Raw genomic sequence first — 20,047 nt, forward strand, 5'->3', positions numbered from 1 at the left:
TTTCCATATGTTTCTCTTCTAGGTAAGATTTTGTTTTAAAGTCTTCGATGTTTTAGCAAAAAGTTGGAAACCCACCCCTCTAATTCCTGCCTGTCCCTTTACACCACTCCCAAATCTATGTTCCTTCCTCTCCTAGTATTAGGTTGGTTGGTGGAGGGCTGGGTCTTTCTGTTTCCCCCAACAAATGGTTATGGTTTTCAACTCTGGAGTCCTCATTCAAGGGACTGAGGTCCTGGTTTTCTCTGAGTGACATGAAGCATGCTTAAATGCTGGTTATACATCCTAACCTGGAACCCCCAGGTTGTCCCCTAAGCCATGATGCTGACAGCACTAAAGTTCTACAGTGCTCTTCTCTTCGCTTTACTTTGTATATTGTATCAATTATGCTACACTGTTCTGTTTGGCAAGGAAACATCTATTAGCTAGAATTTGGCTATGAGGATGCTATGTGGATTTCTTTGGAGTTCTTTAAATTAGGAATCAGAGAGGCCTGGAGACTTGCATGCTGATTACAGCAGCCAGAGACTAGTGATGCAGGTGCTTGAATACTCGTCGAAGCTTCTTGCTGCCTCTCCTTGCTCACGAAACCAATACATCAACCCCCAAGTTCCAGAGCCTTTTTTAAGGCAGTCTTCTATGGCACGGAGACAGTGAAAGAAGCAGACTGCCCGGTTTTGGAGGACTATGGAAGAGAGAGGACCGTGAATAAGGAGGGATTTGACTTTGAGCATTTTAATTTAGTTTCCCCTCCACCAAAATCCCTTCCCACCCCGCTGAGGCATGGATTGTTGCTGCCAGAAACCAGGTGTGTCTCCATATGGAGGTGTATGGCTCTGCCATGAGGGGGGCAGCAGTGGAGAGCCTGGAGGAGCCTCTCCAGCTGCCCTTCATTCTCCTTCAGGCAGGCTTTTGACTGGTCCCTGATGTGCGCTTCTATGAGAGATGCTTTCCAACACGTGGTGTATTAGTCAGCGTTGGCTGTGGTAACAAGCAACTCCAGAATTGCAGTGCCTCACAACAACAAGCATTTATTTCCCGTTCACGGGTCTGCATGAAGGCTGCGGCTCAGCTGGGCTTGGCTCTGCTTAGCTTCTGACTGTGCATTGGGTCCCAGCCTGCTCTGAGTGTCTCTTCGCGCTGGGGCCCAGGCTGGAGGAGCAGCGACTGCTGAGTGCACTCTTCTAAGCAGGTCCAGGAGCACAAGAGAACTGGGGGAAACGTGTCGTGCCTCTCAGAGCTTCTGCTCAGTACTGGCACACTGTCTCTTCTGCCCAAACCCGTGGTCCAACGCAAGTCGTCAACGAACCCAGCATCAGAGGTGTGGCCCACGGAAGCATACTGCTCCTCTGCTGGAGGGAGCGAAGGAGCAAAAAAGGAGCGTAAATACCACCTACCGTTCAGGGAACCGTACATTTGAAGACTAAGAGAAGTAAACATAGAAGAGAACATGTGATCAATCTATACAACTCCTGTTTTGAAGTTGAGAGAACTGGGGCCCAGAGAAGGGAAGCGATCTGTTCAAGATTGCTCAGCTGTGATTAGAAGCAAGATTACTGGTCCGGTGCTCTTTCCATTATCCTCTTGAATCAGACAGCAGGAGTCATCAGTGTTTCTTATGGGACGTCTGCAGATGCCACCTCTGACTTTGAGTGCACCTGGACCCAGGTGCATTTGTAGGAAGAGCCGTCACAAACAGTCCTGCTCCCTGTGGCTCTGAGCCACCCAGAACCCAGCACCCCTTCCTGCTTGGGCCTTCCTGGCACTCTGGTCTCTCCTGTAATGTCTCCCACTGAGTAGGGCTCCACAGAACCATCTTGTCCTCTCTCTCTTTCTTGGCTCCTCTCCATCTGCCTCCCTCCAACCCACTTCCCTCTCTCAAACTCTCTCTCTTATATACATACATATATACATCAGTCACCCAATTTCTGGAAGAAGCACAGTGAGATAAATATTGAGAGTTTTAATATTGCTTTCCTTCCTTCGAAGCTTTTAGGAAAACGTAATTTCTCAGGGTGCAAAGCCACATCATGATCTATCTGTTCTGGCTCTGACAAGCCAGTGACTGCTTGGCGACAAACATTGGACAAGAGGGGGGTGTATAGGGACTGTAATTGCTTTTGGTGCTGTCCAGAAGTAGTCAGATATATTTATATTTAGACTAGCTCACCTTTAAAGAGTTTAGACTTTCTATAATTTTGTTGGTTATAACAGGAGCTAATTCCATTTCAGAGCATTTTCCAAGGGGCAATAACTTTCTTCCCATTTTTTAGATGGTGAAACTTATACTGAAGGGTTTTGTCTTAGACTGACTCAGGCAGCAGAGGAGGACTCTCAGTTCAGTGTTTTTTTCTAGGAGAGGTTGTCCATAGGAGGAAATGCTAGAAGGCAAAATCAAAAAGAGAGTAATATGTGATCTAAAGAAGAGAGTGAAAGGTGATGTATAGTAGTTGAAATGCACAAATTCTTATGATGGTTGAAATGAGGGTGATTTTGATGATGGTGATGATAATCAGTGGTGACGATGGTGGTTTCCAGGGTGAAGTTCAGGTGTTGGTCACTTCTCTTCTGCAGTGTTCTGGCCAGTTGAGGGAAAGCAGCCAGTACTGCATAAGTGGTTGTAAAGTATCAGCCTTTTAGGGACTCTCTGAAAGGGGCAATCAGGCAGAGCCTGCAATGTCTCTAGGGGTATATTTATTTTTAGCCTCAACTAGGCATTTAGACTCACAGAAGTACCAGACAGCACAGCTGGCACTAGATTCACTTAGAGGAATTTAGGACAGGAATCACAGCCTCCGCGAGGCAGGTCCAGCTTACCTCTCTGCAGGTGGGTCCTTGGTGCACTCCATATCCTAGTCCAGGGCTAGGCTGTCAGCTCCAAGATAATAGCTCAGAAAGAAGGAGGTGAGACCCACAATGAGGCATGGAGGGTCCACCTTGACATAGTTTCTCCATAAGAGTCATGTGCAATTACAAGTGTCCTTGTACTCCAGAAAGCCCACAGCTACAGCCTCCCACCAGATATTCGCAGTAAAGCACCCACTAATCAGGGGACTTCCAACCCAGGGAATGTTGTTACACAGCTGACACTTACCTTTATCAGATTTCCAGGGGAAGCAAGCCAGAATGCCAACTCAGCATCTAGCTTGTTTTGAGAGAAGGAGAAAGTATGCCATCACTTCTGTCCTACTACCTATTCATGATAGGACTTCTGGACACACAAACCTGTTTCACTGAACCAGTGAGAGGCAGAGGAGCTGGACAGGGAACAGAGACACGGCTGGCTGAGCCAGAGGAGGCATATGTGATCTTCTGACTGCACAAAAATGGACCGCATGGATGAGAGTGCTAGAGGGTGGCACCTGTTTTACTATTGAAGTGGTCATCTGTTTCAAAACTTGATCAGTTAGCTTATTCCCATGGGAAAGGGGAAGCTTCCTTTCCAGAAGTCCTAATAAAGTGGAAGAAAATGATCTGAAAGAGTAGACCGAGGAAGAGATGATTCCTTACTAGAAAGTAGGTAGAAGTGATAATGGGAGATGTGAGTATTCTCAAGAAATGTTGGTTGAAAAAAGATGTCAGATAAAAGTATCCATATCCATAGACCCAAGATCCTTGGATAGATGGAACAATGCAGTCCCTGGATAAAAATTTATCATCAGAAGAAGGAAAATGAGTCTAGTCTTACTCAAAAGGCTGAATGAGAAAGGAATAAGACCGTCTGTTTAAATGAGTCTTTGGGGGCGCCTGGGTGGCTCAGTAGGTTAAGCATCCGACTTCGGCTCAGGTCATGATCTCACAGTTTGTGGGTTCGAGCCCCATGTCAGGCTCTGTGCTGAATGCTCACTCAGAGCCTGGAACCTGCTTCAGATTCTGTGTCTCCTTCTCTCTCTGCCCCTCCTCTGCTCACGCTCTGTCTCACTCTATCTCTCAAAAATAAATAAATGTAAAAAATAAAATAAAAAAATAAATGAGTCTTTGGACTTTCTCTATTTTTCAAACACCAAGAACATCTTTTCTATTCTGTAAGACTGTTGAATGGCCTCAGATAGTAAAGAATCTGAGTAAACATAAAGTATATAGCTTTAATTAATCCTTAAAAATAGATTTACTTTTGTTATCAGAGCAGCACTCTGAGGGAAAACTCATAAGAGTGGGAAGGACACAAAGAGACACCCCATTGGTCACCAACACCAGCTCAGCAGATATTCTCTGCCATGAAGCCAAGAAGATGCAGAGTCTGGGACATGGTCATCTTGTTGCCATGGAGCCACATCAGCCCCATCCCTGGCTATGTCCACCTGGCTGGCCTCCAGGGAAAAGTCTTTGGTTTTCACCAAAGGATTTTGCCTGAAATGAGTGCCAGAGAGGTCTGGGTTCTCTGTTGGATGCATCATGGGCCCAGGGTTATGGACAATGGCTCTAGACTTGATTATATGAAAAGGTTGTACATTCTGGGATACAAGCCACCGCTACAGATTAAACATCTCTTGGCTTGGAGTCCTAACTTCCTAGACTAATCTCGGCCACTGTGAAAAGCCAAAACTAAGTTGCTGTGGATAGAGCAAAGCACCAAACCCCTAAAAGGCAGAGAAGAACCAAGAAAGTGCACAATAATACTAAAAAGATCAGCGGGGTAAGTAGTATGATCCATATTTAACAGGCGAGGAAAGCTTTAAAGTAATTGTTCTCCAGGACACATAGCTAAACAAATAGCAGAGCTGAGAATTGGACCAAGAACCTTGGGCTCCAATTCCAGTTCCAGGGCGCTTTCTACTGCCTGTTGTTTTTTTTTGTTTTTGTTTTTGTTTTTATCTCTGATTGCTCTGTGAGATTGCAAATGCAGAGCTTGGATGAGGAGGCAGGTTGAGGGGAAATTGGTCCAGCAGTATCTTCACCCAGAGGGTAATAGCTGAGGGATAAGACATTTAGTGAGCCCTGGCTGCTCTTGTCCTGTATTCAGGGTCTTGGGAGTTCCATTGTTGCCCATTCCTTTTGATCAGTGCTATTCTGATACCAACTGAGAGGGAGGCTTAAGAAATTGAGATGAAATTTGGGTGGTTTATCTCCCCGTGAGACACTCTGCTGAAGGGAATTTGGGCAGGGGAAGCTAAATCTCCTGGTCAACATGAACTTAGGGAATCCATTCATTCACTAAAAAATATTATTGGAGGGCCACCTGGGTGGCTCAGTCGGTTGGGCAGCCGACTTCAGCTCAGGTCATGATCTCATGGTCCGTGGGTTTGAGCCCCATGTCGGGCTCTGTGTTATCTGCTCAGAGCCTGGAGCCTGCTTCAGATTCTGTGATTCCCTCTCTCTCTGCCCCTCCCCCACGCAAGCTCTGTCTCTCTGTCTCAAAAGTAAAATAAACATTGAACAAATTTTATAAAAAATATATTATTGAAAGGGCACTCCCAATAATAAAACACTTGCTCTCAAGGATCTTACATTTCACTGAGGTGGTAGACAAGTTAATCATTTATGTCAACAATAAGAGCTGGGACACAGAGATAAGTGAACACAGAAGACGACTGAGTCAGAAGGGCTCAGGATGGTCAGATCTATTCATTCAGTAGCATCTCCTGCCTATCTGGTTTTGTTCCTAAAACTAGGGAACTTTAATAACCTTTAATAAAATAATGAATGAGATAAGAATCCATGCCTTCAAGGAGCTCATACTTTACAAATAAATCACAGCATAGTAGGAACCAGGATAAGATAGGGAGAAAAATGGAACAGAACAGAGAGCAATTAACTCTCTTGGAGGAGTCCAGGAAGGCTTTCTGAAGGAGAGAATCCTGTCCTTCAGCTGGTTTTGAAAGATAGATCAAAGTGTGTCCAGAAGAGTGGGAAAGAACATTCTAGACAGAGGGACTAGCATGTGTAGAAGTACAGAGACTTGAGAGAACCAGGTATACTTGAGAAACTTGGAGCAGGCTTGTAGGGATGGCTCAGTGTCAAGAGCCAGAGTGGGAAGGTAGGTGAAGGGCCATAAGGACATGGAGGTTGGCAGGAGCCAAATCCCATAGTGTCAGCAATCATGTGCTAAGGAATTCAGACTTTACCCTGCTGGTGATAGAGTAGCATTGATAAGATTTTATAGAAGAAAGAAATATGGTCACATGTATGTGTGTTTTAAAGAGATAACTTTGCAACTGGGGAGGATGGGTGAAAGCTGGACAGACTAGAGAGGCGGGGGGGGGGGGCAGTTGGAAAATTGCTGTCAGAGTCTGAGCAAAAAGAAAAGAAATGTGAAACAGTGCAGTAGAGAAGAAGTGTATTGGATGACTTTGAGAAGCACTAAAGATGTGGATGAGATAGGTCTGTATTATCTTTGAAGCAAGTAGGAACTGAGGGCTCTGGCATGAGTGGGGACTGGATGCCAGAGCTGGGTATGAGAATGAGGCTGGCAGTTGGGTGAAGCCAAGGTGAACCAAAGGTGTATCTTTGGCAAAAGCACCAAACAAAAGGACCACTGTGAGCCTAAATCCCAGGCAGTGAGGTAAGAGGCAGTTCCTAACTGGACGGTTTGCAGTAGAAGAGAAGCAAGACACATGGAGTACATTATGGGCTGCAAAGAGAAGGCTGTGCCAGGAAAGAGACTCCTTGCAGGGGTAGAAAGAGGGAAAGGGCCTTTTATGGCCTCTTGTTCATAGAGGAAGATTTTGAGGGCATTGGACCAGTTCTGATGAGGACTGGTGACTAAAGAGAAGAGGGGAGGTAAAGAAAGGTTTCTGTAGGTAGTTGGATAATAAAACTTGAACATGGGTTTGGGGGTCAACAAGAAGGTGGGTACATCTGTGGGTTTTGACAAGATAACTTAGGAGGAGCGTTCGAAGAGTGGGTGGCTACGGATGGAGACCTGGGGACCATTGAACACTTAAAAGATGGGTGAAGACAGAGAATGAGGAAAACAGGAGGGAATGAGTCATCAAACCCAGAGTGGTGGGTTTCTGGAAGGAGTGGCGGAAACATGCTGCATAATGGTCGGGCAACATACTGCTCAGTTTCTTATTAACCTGGGGACCTCAAGCGATTTGCTCAACCACTCTCTGCTTTCCTTTTCTCATCTGCGAAATGGGATGGTAATACCATCTTTACACTGTTGTTGAGAAGGTTGAAAAGATGGTGTATGTGAAGGAGCAGGAGTTCATAGAAATCAGTGGCCTGGCTGGTTAGCACTTGACCAGGTGGATTCCTCTCAGAATAAAGGTTTACCCCCCAACTCTGCAAAGCTTTGCTGGGATTGTTAAACCCAGAAGCCAGTCACAGCCTAGAGAGCCAGACCTCATGTCCTCATATAATTGAGAGTCTGCTGTTATTTGGAGCCGTGCCTCTTCTGGAAGGTTTTTGATTCCCTCACCTGTGTCCCCTCAATGAGATCTGATTACAGTGAATGTCTTCATGCCACCTGCCTCCTCTTCCGTCATCTCTAATGTCACTGTCTGCCCCAGCAGAGAAACTTGACAGAGCCTTGCAGCAAACAAATGGGCCAGTCTCTGCTCCAGTGGGTCAAGTTATTAGGATTTAACAAGAGCAAATTAATTAAGGTCTTTGGCACCAAAAACATTTTTTTTCACTCCACAGACTCAAGAGATTGGCCACCCAAAAGTCAAACCTGCAAAAATGAGGACCTCATGCTCATCATGTCTGGTTTTTTTTTTTTTTCCACTTGTGAGTAGGATGTGGTCAAGGAAAGGAAGGAAAACAACATTTCTGAGATTGTTCCAACCCTATAAACAGTGGAATATGGTAATTAACAAAATTATAGAAAATCTTTTGTTAAAGCTTCCTCTGTGTGCTGTTCCTTGAGGTCCTTTCCTATAATTTAGAGATAACTGGTGCCTGCCCTCTGAGATAAAGGAATTCAAATTCTGATTTATAGGAAGTGGGCACAGGGTGGGAGCAGCAGCAGTAGAAAAACATTATGTTTCAAACTTAATTTTAATTCACATTTACTAAAAACACATACATGGCACAAAGATTCCTTCCTGTCTTCCTTTGGGCTAGAAATGACCCCATCTGTCAAACCTTCTAATTCTCTGATTAGGACACTGAAAATATGGAGAAGGCAGCCTGGTACCCTAGAGAGGCTAGGAAATAGGAAACCTAGGTCTGAAGACTAGATTAGCCGCTAACAACCTCGATGACCTTGGGTAAGTTACTTCGAGTTTTTATAGCTTAGTTAACTCATTTATAAAATGAGAGGGTTGAGCCTGACAACTTGCAAGGTCCTTCTAGATCTGACATTCTAGGATTCTGAAGTCCCTTCCATTGTGAGAAGATGTCATCATTCTCAGAGGTTGACAACTGTGGCTTTGGGGAGGGGGGCGGGGAATTCCCAATAATGTTTGGCCACAGACCAAACAACTGGTAAGTGCCAGCCACGTAAATGGGCAAGATGATGTTTCAGTCCGTGTTCCATTAAATGCATGTGGCTTATCCAACTTTCCAGATTCACTTCTAGTCTACCCACCCGCTGCCTCCCCCCAGCCAGGGCTTCCTATGCAAGGCCACCTCTCTCCACAGCTGAGCTGCTAGATGCTCCGAAAATGAAGATGACGGATTTAGAAGCAGACACGCCAAGTGAGCACTGTCCCCCTCAGAAGAGACCCCTGGGGAGGCAATTCATTTATTGCAGTTTGCTGACAGTGCTCAAAATATTTTAGGAACACCTCTTGGGAAACTGTCTTAAATGCCTGCAGCCGTGTCTTTGGAACAGCTTTAGGAGTGGCGTGTCTGTCCGTTGACAGTGGGTCTATGGCTAGAAAAAGCCCCAGTCGAGTAAATAAGGTAGCTACTCGAGACACTAATAGATTTTAGGGGTGACCTGAAACATGCCATTGAGCCAAAAGCTGCTTTTCTCTTGTGGCCCCTACCCTGGTGCTGAAAGTATTTTAGTTAGGGTAACTCCAGCAGGTTATATGTGTAATAAGTGTATATAATTTCAGTGATTTAATGCAGTAAGAAGCTCCTGATCAGTGGGAGGTTCTCCTTCACACAGAGATTCAGGGACATAGGCTTCTTCCATTTTGTGGTCACAGCGCCCTAGGCTTTTGAATCTTTTATCTCCAGTGAGCATGGATAAGGCATGTGCATGCACACACTCACACATACACACACACAAACACACACACACTTTCCCCCTCGTATCCATTCTTTTTGCTTTTTTAATGTTTATTACTTATTTTTGAGAGAGAGAGTGTGTGTGTATGAACAGGACAGGAGAGAGAGAGGGAGACACAGAATCTGAAGCAGGCTCCAGGCTCTGAGCTGTCAGCACAGAGCCCAATGTGGGGCTCGAACCCACCGACTGTGAGATCATGACCTGAGCTGAAGTTGGATGCTCAACTGACTGAGCCACTGAGGCACCAAGGCACCCCACCCCTCATACCTGTTATTAACCTTGGCCTGACTCATGCTCACATGCAGTACTGGTCACCTGGCTCCCCGTGGATGCAAAATGCTAAAAATATAATTCCTTCTCAGTGGCGGCTCTGCACTGAGAAAGAGAAGAGTGGGGTTTTGGTGGACAGTTAGTCATGTCTGTCACAGGCTGTGTCATTGAGAAATTTCCAGAAATGCGCTGAACTAGGATAGCCTAAGTGAGTGTCCCAGTTTGCAAGGATAATCTTTTTAAAATTCCAGGATTTTAGGGGCACCTGGCTGGCTCAGTCAGTAGAGCATGTGACTCTTGATCTCAGGGTCATGAGTAGGAGTTCGAGCCCCTCATAGGTGTGAAATCTATTAAAAAAGGTTGTAAAACAAAAATTAAAATCCCAGGATTTTATTTTATTTATTTTTAAGATATTTTTAATGTTTAATTATTATTTTTGACAGAGAGAGAGAGAGGTGGGGTGGGGGGAAGACAGAGGATCCAAAGCAGGCTCCACGCTGAGAGCAGCAAGCCCAATGTGAGGTTTGAACTCATGAACTGTGAGATCATGACCTGAGCCAAAGTCAGATGCTCAATGGACTGAGCCACCCAAGTGCCCCTAAAATCCCAGGATTTTAAAAGACAATACTTTTTAGAATTTGGACATATTTTCTTAAATAAACTACTTTTGTAACTTTAACATAACTCCTTTGAGATGAAGTCATGTGAAACTTCAAAGTAATGCTAATAAAATAATTTATTATTTTATTAATTAAATTTAATTAAATTAATTTATAAATTAAAAAATTTATTATTCATTATGTACCAAACACTGTAAAAAGTACTTTACATGCATTATCTTATTTATTCCTTACAACCTAATGATGTAGTTACCATTAAACTGCCCATTTCCTGATAAGAAAAATTGAGACTAATAGGAAAATCACCCAAGGTCATGCATCTAGCACTTGGTCTCATCCGATTTCACCCACATCTGTAACTACTCCATTATAACAATGTAACACACACATAAATAAAAACACATAGTACTAATTATTATGAATTCAAATAGAAATTGTATCTCATACCTACAGACTATTAAAAAAATGATCTCCTGCATAGCTGCTGTCTCTGGGGTGCCCATGACCTAGAACATGAAGGACGCAGCAGCCCAGGCACATGGCCCTGTTCTGTTTCCGGTGAACCTTGTACCTGTCCCACCACATGTACAAGCTGTGTGTCTTTGGGTGGGATGCTCAGCCTCTCCAAGCTCAGTCTCCTCTTCTGTAAAGTGGAGATAATACCCCCTATCTTATGGGATTTCTGTGAGAGGTACACTATATTTGCAAAGCCCTTTTATTTATTTATATATTTTTGCAAAGCCCTGCTGGAGTGACAGAAATAGCAAGCATTCATTAAGTACTTGCTATCATTACCATTGCCATCATCATCATCATCATCATCATCATCATCATCACTCTGACCTTCATCACCGTCACTTAGTGTGACTGAGAAATGCAATTCTGGCAGTTTCTGTCCAGATAGTGAGATCTCTGAGCTTTGTAGAGAAGTCTCACCAGCAAAAACTACAGTGTGTTGGGACATAGCTTCACACACACACTTCCAGGCATGGACCCCTCACATATATCAATTCAGGGATAGCTGGGGCTCTGGGGATATTTCTCTTCCCTACTCAGTTCTACCAAGTTAAGCTCATTCATTTCAAGGGGGTGTCAGTGTTCTTCATGATTTTCTAGCCGAGGTCTTCTCACAGGTGGGCAGAGGGACCAGGGTGGTTCTGGCCATGATGGGTTTAGAGACATTCTGTACAGCTTGACCAAGGTCAACTGGTTTGGCAAAGGACCCTGCCAGGAAGGGAATTATAATAGAAGTCACAGTCAAAATGGCAGCCTCTCCCTGGATACTGACAAGGCATCAGCAGGATGGAAACAGAAGGGGAAGGTGATTTTGCTTCACCCTCATCAAGTGCTTTCAGTATCTTCTGTCCTTTGGGTCTTTATTGCCAAAAAAGTTGGCCAAACCAGGACCCAAAGCATTTGAGTCAAGGTGAGGCTGCCCAGATGAGGTCTCTGGATCCACATCTCATCATCCGTAGGGAGGCTCCCAGAAGTACATTCTGGTTACACTTGTGAGAACACGAAGCTGTAACCATAAATACTGGGTAAGTGGCTGCACTGCCGATGTCATCTCACAGCGCTACTTCCTAACCACCCCACCCCTTGCAAAAAAAAACAAAAAACAAAAACAAAAACACCTGGCTGGTTAGACTGATTTCTTTCCCACACTTGCCTGAAAGGTTCTTTAGTGCAGGTTCTGACCGGGCTGGACCCTCGAGAGGTATTGTCCGGAAGAGGAGTTTGGCAGTGGTGGGCTTCCGTGTAAGTCCTGCCCCGCAGACAGCCCTGCAGATGGGGAGCGTCCCCCCAGCGGGCACTGCTGAACGCTCCCGGCAGGGGGAGAGGAGGCAGGAGTGGAGGCTTGTCACATCTGCAGAATCCGCTGGCCTCCAGCTCTCCTTTTGGCTCCAGCATCTTGTTCATCTATAAACAATGACTCAGACTGAGGACTGGGAAGGACAGCGAGGAGATGGAAGAACAGGTGCTTGTGCGTGGGAACAGGGTTGGCGAAGAAGGAGGAAAAGATATGAGTGAGCTTTTTCTCTTTTGTCATTTCCATTCCCACCCCCACAGTGCTCAATATCATGTGGCTTAGAGTGTCAAATGTGTGCCAGGCACAGTGCCAGGTATCAGCACATAGGACTCATGACCTCAGATAATCTCATAACAAACCTATAAGGAAGGAGGTATCAGGCCCAATTTTCTGACAGAAATACTGAGGCTCAAAAGAAGAAGTGGCTTACCTAAATCCACAAGGCTAGAAAGTGGTAGATACTCTGAATGTCCAATGCACGTTCATTGGCGAGTTACCTCTAAACCGTGAAACCTGAAATTCTTTGGGTCCAGAAGAAGCAGCATCCATTTCTTTAGTTGCCTCCCATCTTCATATCTGTCACATCTGGAACTAGAGTATTTTTTAAAAATTACCTATAGCTCTTTATTTGACCAAAATTTCGAGCCTTCCATGAGGCAGTAGGCCAGGACAAGGATCATGTTCTAGGCAGTGTTGCTCAAGTGTGCTCTGTACACAGGCAGGATCAACATCACCTAAGAGCATCTTAGAAACGCAAATTCTTATGTTCTATGTTCTAACAAGCTCCCTGGCTGATTCTGATGCATGCGGAAGTTTGAGAGGCACTGTTGTAGAATTGTCTGCAACTTTTTTTGCCACTTAAATCAGGATAGTAGCAGGAAATAGGGGGTGGGAAGGAGAGTTTTTGGCATTGCTGAGGGGCCAGAGGCTTCCCTGCAGACTTCTCAGTTAGCCTTGGCCTGTTACCTCCATACATGATAAGGACCAGATTTTTTGTCACATCAAAGAAGCACATAGTAGGTGCTCAGGAAGTATTACCAAAATAGAATTAAATTGTATCTCACTGCTTTGGACACAGCAAGAGCCAATGGCCAAAATTCAGCAGCCACGATTGGGAGGCCAATCCCAGCCAAGGGTTGAGGACTCCTTGACAGAGCTGCCTCAGCGGTGAGTTAGGGGCAGAGGGGAGCCAAGCGGACAGGACCGCCCAGTCACAATAGCCACCTTCCTCCCCTCCTCATGGGCTAACCAAAGGGCCACTTCAGCTGGAGGCTCGGGGGAGAGATATGATTACAAGCAAAGGATCCTCCAGCTTTGTGAGGAAGAGTTGCCCCCAAAGGTGGGGAGAGACGTTAGGGAGGTGAAGGTGGTAATTCTTCTGGGACTGGTTGTCCCACAAACACAGCCCAGAGTTGGGCACTGTGCAGGTAGTTATAGGTTACTATTAAGTTAAATCGAAAATAACCCCAGAGGGGCACCTGGGTGGCTCAGTTGGTTAAGCATCTCACTCTTGATTTCAGCTCAGGTCATGATCTCACAGTTCATAAGACGGAGCCCAATGTTGGGCTCTGCACTGAACGTGGAGCCTGCTTGGGATTCTTGCTCTCCCTCCCTCTCTACCTTTCCCATGTTCTCTCTAAATAAATAAATAAACTTAAAAAAAAAAAAAAAGAAAAAGAAAAAGAAACCCCAGAGAAGGACTCAATCAAAACTTACTGAGTTTCCTGGTATTTCCATGCATTATAATGTTCCATTTTCTTCTACTATTTCTCTGCCTCCCTTCACCAATAGCTTTTCCCTGTCCTATTCTAATTTCATCCTCTCTCTCCATCCACTGCCATTTCCAACTCATATTCCTTCCCCCCCACCTCTTCAACTTGCCTATTTTCATCTTTCCCAATCAGATGAGCACCACCCATCTTCCTCCATTTTTTTTTTATTCCGCTATCCGAGGAATCAATAAGTAATATGTAGAGTGGAAAGCAGAGGAAGAACTAAGGGGAGTGGATGTGAATAAGGTAGTTTGTGCTTTTCCCACTTTTGCCAAGTAAGCATTATCTACAAAAACAGGTGCGCTTTCCCCCCTTCAGCCACCTATCCATTAAAGTGGTTTAATTACTTCCTGATCACTAGACAGTTAGATAATTAGAAGGCAGCGTTCAGACCAAAAATTTAAGCCACCCTCTTCAATCAGGGTAAAATTGTGTGATCAAGAAGCTAATTAAGAACCAAGTGTATGGCTCTTACTGGAAAGAGTTAGTTTGGGGCCTCAAAAGATTCTGCTTCTCTCTCCCTGAGACTCCCATCTCCTCCATCATCACCGAGGCTTCATTAGACTCCTGTTACTGTGTTGGCTGCCCAGGCCTCAACCGTTCCTGGCCTCTGTCCTCGAGGGGCTTACAGTCCAGGAAAGAGTTTGTGGAACTAGTTAACATATGAATGCAGCAGTGCCATAGGACTCATGTCCACAAGGTTGAAGGAAGTGATGAGGTCAGCACGCTGGGAGACGGTGATGAGACAAGGGGCAGAGAGGAGGTCACCTTGTCCAGAGTCAGGCCACAGCAAAGGGTCCATAGGTGGTCTTCAAGAGATATATAAACCTGAAATTCATCTGTCTGGTTTGTGTTCCAGGGAGATGGTTCTTAGCCTTCATCAGATCCTCAAAGGGGCATCTGATCCAAAAGACTAAGAACAACTGGTCCCCAGGGAGATGGTCTCTCCAACAAACTTTTGAAAACATATTGCCGGAGTGCAATCTCAGGAACTGTGGTCATACTAGAGGAAAGAGTGATAGTGGGTGGCTGTCTTGTCTCCTAGAATCAGTGTGTGTTCAAGGTTGGAGGAGCTCTGAGGGTTTCCATCTTTGCTTGACATTGAGGATGCTGGAGTGACTCATCGCCGTTCGCTCCTGTGAGTCAGCTCTTCCCTCCAGAGGCCAGGCCAGCAGCCGTCCTTACACTGACAGTTGCTGCAGGGTGAATCCCGAGTCATGTCACTCCCTGACACAGGGCCCAGCTCCTGGACCGCTCTCACAATATGGACAACCATCATTTTCCTATTCTGCTCATCCCTTAGCTGGCCCCATCTTCCAGCCCTTTCTCTGAACCTCATGGTCCATCACCAGCAACTTCTTCTCTGAGTGTTCCTTTCATGGAAACAGCTGTATCTGAGGACACCGTTCCTTGCTGCCTCAAGTGGTAGCTTCTCTTTCTCCCATATACTGTACTCTACAGGGCCTGGAGGTGAGGTCCGCATCCTCCTTATTCTCCATCACCCCTTCCAAACCGCCTGTCTTCCTTTATCCTTCAGAAGCTCCCTTTGAAGTGCATGTCATCATATTTGGCTGTCCCTTTCCCCTTGTTGATGCTCTTGGCTGCTGGCTGCCTACTCCTCACATTCCTGGGTGTACCTGGTTCATGCACCCCCTCCCACTATTCCCGTCTTCAGCATCTCTGTGATCCGTGCCTCTCAGCGGAGGTGGTACCATCTTCTGCCGGGGGGGGGGGGGGGGCATTTTGGAAACATTTGAAGCTTTTTGTTTGTTTTTGAATGTAGTTGTTCCCTAGAATTTATGTTGAAATTTATATTGTCTGGTCTAAATGATTTCTTTACATTATTTGTCAGGGCATTATATTAACTTATTTTAAAAAAAAGAAAACATAGTAGCTTATATTACCTTATGAATTTCACTTCAGGATAGAAAAGGGAGTGTTAAACTATATTTGTTATTAAAAAGGGGCATTTGGTCTGATAGCACTGAGGATGGCTGATACAGATAACCTGTCTGACTCCTTGATTACCTCTTTACTCCACAGGCCTTTTCTTCTAGCCCATCTCAGCCTCTGCTCAAGTGAACATTTCCTAGACCTCATCATCACCAAGAACAATACCACTACCAAAGTCTGGATTTAAACATCTCTCTCTCTCTGCCCATCATTCGCACCCCTATCCTTGTAGCTCATTGACTCTAGCAATTCTATAACTTCAAAGAGATGTCTTGGCATTGACCCTATTACTTTCCATTTTTTCTTTTCATTATTATTTATCCCTTCTGTGTATCCCTTTCCTCCTCCCCAGCTCAGACTCCATGGGCCACTGTGATAATCCCTCCCTTGCCAACATCCATAATTCCTTCATGTCCTCTCTTGCCTGTCTTGCTTTCATGGAAAAAGTCTACACTAATTAAACCCAACTTTCTTACTCCATAGGTGCACCTAGCCAGCAGTTGAAGTTTGGAGAGAAACTACACAACTCACCTCAAATTTGTGGCCACAGATCTCAAATGGACACTCAACACCGTCAGACAATTCTACCATATCTTCTTTGTAAATTCAGTCTCCCACTTTTCCAAGATAATCATTTCCCCCTTTTTCTTCTTTCCAACAATCTTCAACACTTCCTCTTGTATCCCTTCCATCCTAGCTGATGACATCATAGAAGAAAAAGACACTTGGATGAGAACTACTTGATTTTCACATCTATTAACCTTTCTCCACCTGTGCCCACCAAGCCAGTGGTCACTCTTCATTCCACATGAGCTGTTTTCTCAACGGAATTTAAGAGTTAGCCCACTCGTTTTCTTGAAACATGTCCTTCTCTAGACTTCTGGGTCTATACACTTCCTGGTCTTGCTTCTACACCATTTATCGCTCATTCAGGACCTCCTCTGCTGGCTCTACCTCCTCCAAACTTCTATACCTCAGAAGGCCCAGGAATCTGTCATTGGCCCTCTTTTCTAATCGGTCTGCCTTCCTGGGCCATTCCTAAGACTTCAGATTCTACCTCTACAATGATGATTTCTACCTCCAGGCCAGACCTCTCCCTAACCTTCAGACTCATATGTTCAACTGTCTACCTAGCTCTTCCAGTGAAACTTCTACCAGACATCTTAAATTTACCATAATCAAAATATAACTATTAATCACAGTGGAAGGCTGAATAATGACCCCCAAAGACATCCAGGTCCTAATCCCTGGAGCCTGTTAATGTTGTCTTATATGGCAAAAGGGACTTGCAGATATGACTAATTTAAGAATCTTAAAATGGGGAGAGTATCGTGGGTTATCTAGGTGGACTTGTAAGCACAAGGATTCTTTTTTTTTAATTTTTTAATATTTGTTTATTTCTGAGAGAGAGACAATGAGCAGGCAAGGGGCAGAGAGAGAGGGAAACACAGAGTCTGAAGCAGGCTCCAGGCTCTGAGCTGTCAGCGCAGAGCTCAGTGTGGGGCTCAAACTCACAAACCATGAGATCATGACCTGAACCAAAGTGAGCTACCCAACCAATTGAGCCACCCAGGTGCCCCAACACAAGGGTTCTTATAAGAGAGATGCAGAGAGAGACAATGACGGAAGAGTAGGAGATGTGACATTGGAACAAAGAGGTGGAGTGATGTAAGAAGGAGACAGAGAATGCAGGTAGACTTCTAGAAGCTTAAAGGCAATAAGATGGATTCTTCTCTCAAAGCCATCATCAGCCCTCTGATCCCTTCACTATAGACTTCTGTCTCCAGAATTATAAGAGAATACATGTGTGTTGTTTTAAGCCACTAACTGTGTCATTTGTTACAACAACAATAGGAAACTAATAGTCATGGCAACCACCACATAAATCCTCACTCTCCACCCTCATGCTATCCACATCTCAGTAAGTGGCCACCACTAGTCTACTGTTGGCCAAAAGCTCCAGGGTTGTCCAGAGTTTTCGCTTGACTCACACCTTACCTGTCAGTGAGCCTGTGAACTCTGCCTCTACATATGTCCTGACCACACAGTTTTTCATGGAACCCACTGCTCTAACCCTGGTCAAGGCCACCATCTGTTCCTGTTTGAATCACTACTTGAAGCACTTCCTGCTTTGTCACCTGCTCATAATGTTCTCCCTCATCGTTTTCTTGTTTCACAGGAGCCAGAATGAACTTTCTGCAGGGTAAACCAGATCACATCACCCCTCACCCCTCCCTTAAAACCCTCTAATGACTTCCCATTATACTCAGGATACAATAGAAATCCCTTGCCATGGCTTAAAAGGCCTTATCATATTGACCTCTGTGCCCCCTTATTCCCTTGTACTTCCTGCTCATCACTGCACACTGGTCACAGTGACCTTGTTTTTGTTGCATGTGCATTCCATTCCCACCTCCTGGCCTTTGCACTAGCAGTTCCTACCACCAACATGCTCTCTCTCCAGATCTTTGCATGGTCCCCACTTCTCATCATTTATGTCTCAATGTATATATCACCTCCCTCCAAAAGCCTTTCCCACCACCCTCTCGATAAAGCAGGACCCTCAGTGTCTGTAGTCGGTGATTATTTAACCCTATTTGATCTTCCTCATAGCATTTGTCAGCACCTGAAATGGTCTTATCAGTTTGGTTATGTGCCTGCTGTTGTCTCTCTACTAGAATATAAGCTCTTGGAGGGCAGGACTCTGCCTGTGCTGTTCACTGCACCAGCCCCAGTGCTTGGCACATAATAGACACGTAATATTTATCTTCCTGGTTGTCTGGTATGGCTTCTTTCTGACTTTACACTGCTTCTGGCCAGTATAACTGTGTCAAAGTTCTCTTCCCCAGGGCTTTGTTTCAGTAGAATTGGGCAATTTGTTAAATAGCAGAAAGTTAACCAATGGATTTCCAGACATCATTTTGCTGGCATGGAATGACCATTGGAATCTTTCATGGCACCTTTGAAAGCACACAGTTCATTCAATATCTGCTCGGTGCGAGGTGCCATGGCTATATAGCAGAGGGAGGAAAATATATTTCTATTATGCCTCAACAGATGATGATTTTGGGTTTTGCCAAGCCAAGAGTGGAAAGGGTGGAGGAGAGGTGGGCAAACGCGTTGCATGTAGGCACTTGACGATTTCACGAACTCAGTACGGTGGCCTTGCACCTTCTATTTCTGAAGACTCGTGGAGCCTAGGAATACAGGGGTCAGATCTGAAAGGGAGGCTTGAAAAGAACAAATCAAACCGATACCAACCCAGCTTGCCCCTACATCTATATCTGTGTATGAATATAGGGAGACCGTTTTTCTGGAAGTGACTTCCTGTCTCTTGTCCTTTTCTTTTCTTTCTCCCTCCCGGCCCCCTCAGGTCTCATCGTGCACGAGGGACCCTCTGTGTACCGCATTTTTAAACGGTGGCAGGCTGTCAACCAGCAGTGGAAAGTGATGAACTATGACAAGACAAAAGACCTGGAGGAACAAAAGTCAGGAGGCAGGACAAACCCTCGGACCTCCTCATCCACCCAGGCCAATGCCCCCTCCTCCGAAGAGGAGACCATGGGCGCCCCTGGCCCTGAGGAAGGCCCTGCCCGGGCGGCCAGCCACCCCTCAGGCCCTGTGTCCGATCACCACTGTGCTTACACCATCCTGCACATCTTGAGTCACTTACGACCTCATGAACAGCGGAGCCCCCAGGGCGGGAGCCGGGAGCTTGTCATGAGGGTCACGACAGTGTGAGGGGAGAGACCTGGAAAGGAGACCGTGACCATGCACAGAGATGGGGAGGCTGGGCCAGGAAGGAGCCAAGGCCCGGCAGGCCACAGTCTGGGGAGCAGGTGTGGGGAGTCAAAGTGGCATCCCAGGGGCCGGAGCAGAGGGCTGGCAGAAGGTGGTGGGTCTTGTGGGGCCCTGGAAGCAGGGTCAGAGCTGGAGTGAGTGAGTTTGGTGTCCAGAGCGCTTTTCGTGATTCTAATCAGTCAACCCCCATTCTCCAACAAGAGCAAGAAGAACCAGTACAAACTCAACAAGGAAGTGCAATACAGCTTGAACGTAACAAAACACAAGGACAAAAGTCCCAGATGTGCCCATGCACAAAGCACCTGGGAGAAAAGGAGGCTTGGGGAGGGCGACGGTGAGTTGGTGGTGGAGGTGCCCCTGCGTGCACGAGCGGTGGGAGAAGAAATGCAAAGAGGCAAAGAGTGTGCAAAGGAAAAGCACTGTAGCCTGTCTTGTTTTCCCCTTGAGTTTGTTTGTTTCTCCCTGGGCTGTTTTTGGGGCAGTGGTGGGGAGGGAGAGGGATGGGTGTGGGCTGGCAAGGATGACAGATGGCATTTGTGGCCCCTGGGGTCATCTGAGTGGGCAGGATTCCTGACTCAGATGGCTTTAGGGACTCTGGGGCAATGTGCAGGGGGAGGGGGAGATGTTGGTGTGAGCCCCTGGAAGGAGGGAGACTTTGCCTTCCTTCCAAACCAGGACCTCCCAATTTCAGATGGGC

At 45.7% G+C, this 20,047-nt stretch overlaps 1 protein-coding gene across 1 annotated transcript in view; it reads left to right on the forward strand.

Moving 5' to 3' along the window:
* The window catches only part of MARCHF4 (membrane associated ring-CH-type finger 4), a 111,304-nt gene extending 91,483 nt beyond the window's left edge, over positions 1-19,821 (forward strand). Inside the window, exon 4 of the mRNA XM_039233158.1 lies at positions 18,923-19,821. Within this exon, the coding sequence (XP_039089089.1) occupies positions 18,923-19,290 (368 nt within the window). The 3' untranslated portion in view covers positions 19,291-19,821. The remainder of the gene's footprint in view (positions 1-18,922) is intronic.
* The last annotated feature ends 226 nt before the right edge of the window (positions 19,822-20,047 follow it).

Source organism: Hyaena hyaena, unplaced genomic scaffold (assembly GCF_003009895.1).
Source record: "Hyaena hyaena isolate Hyena2069 unplaced genomic scaffold, ASM300989v1 scaffold_71, whole genome shotgun sequence".
In the NCBI taxonomy this organism is placed as follows: Eukaryota; Metazoa; Chordata; class Mammalia; order Carnivora; family Hyaenidae; genus Hyaena; species Hyaena hyaena.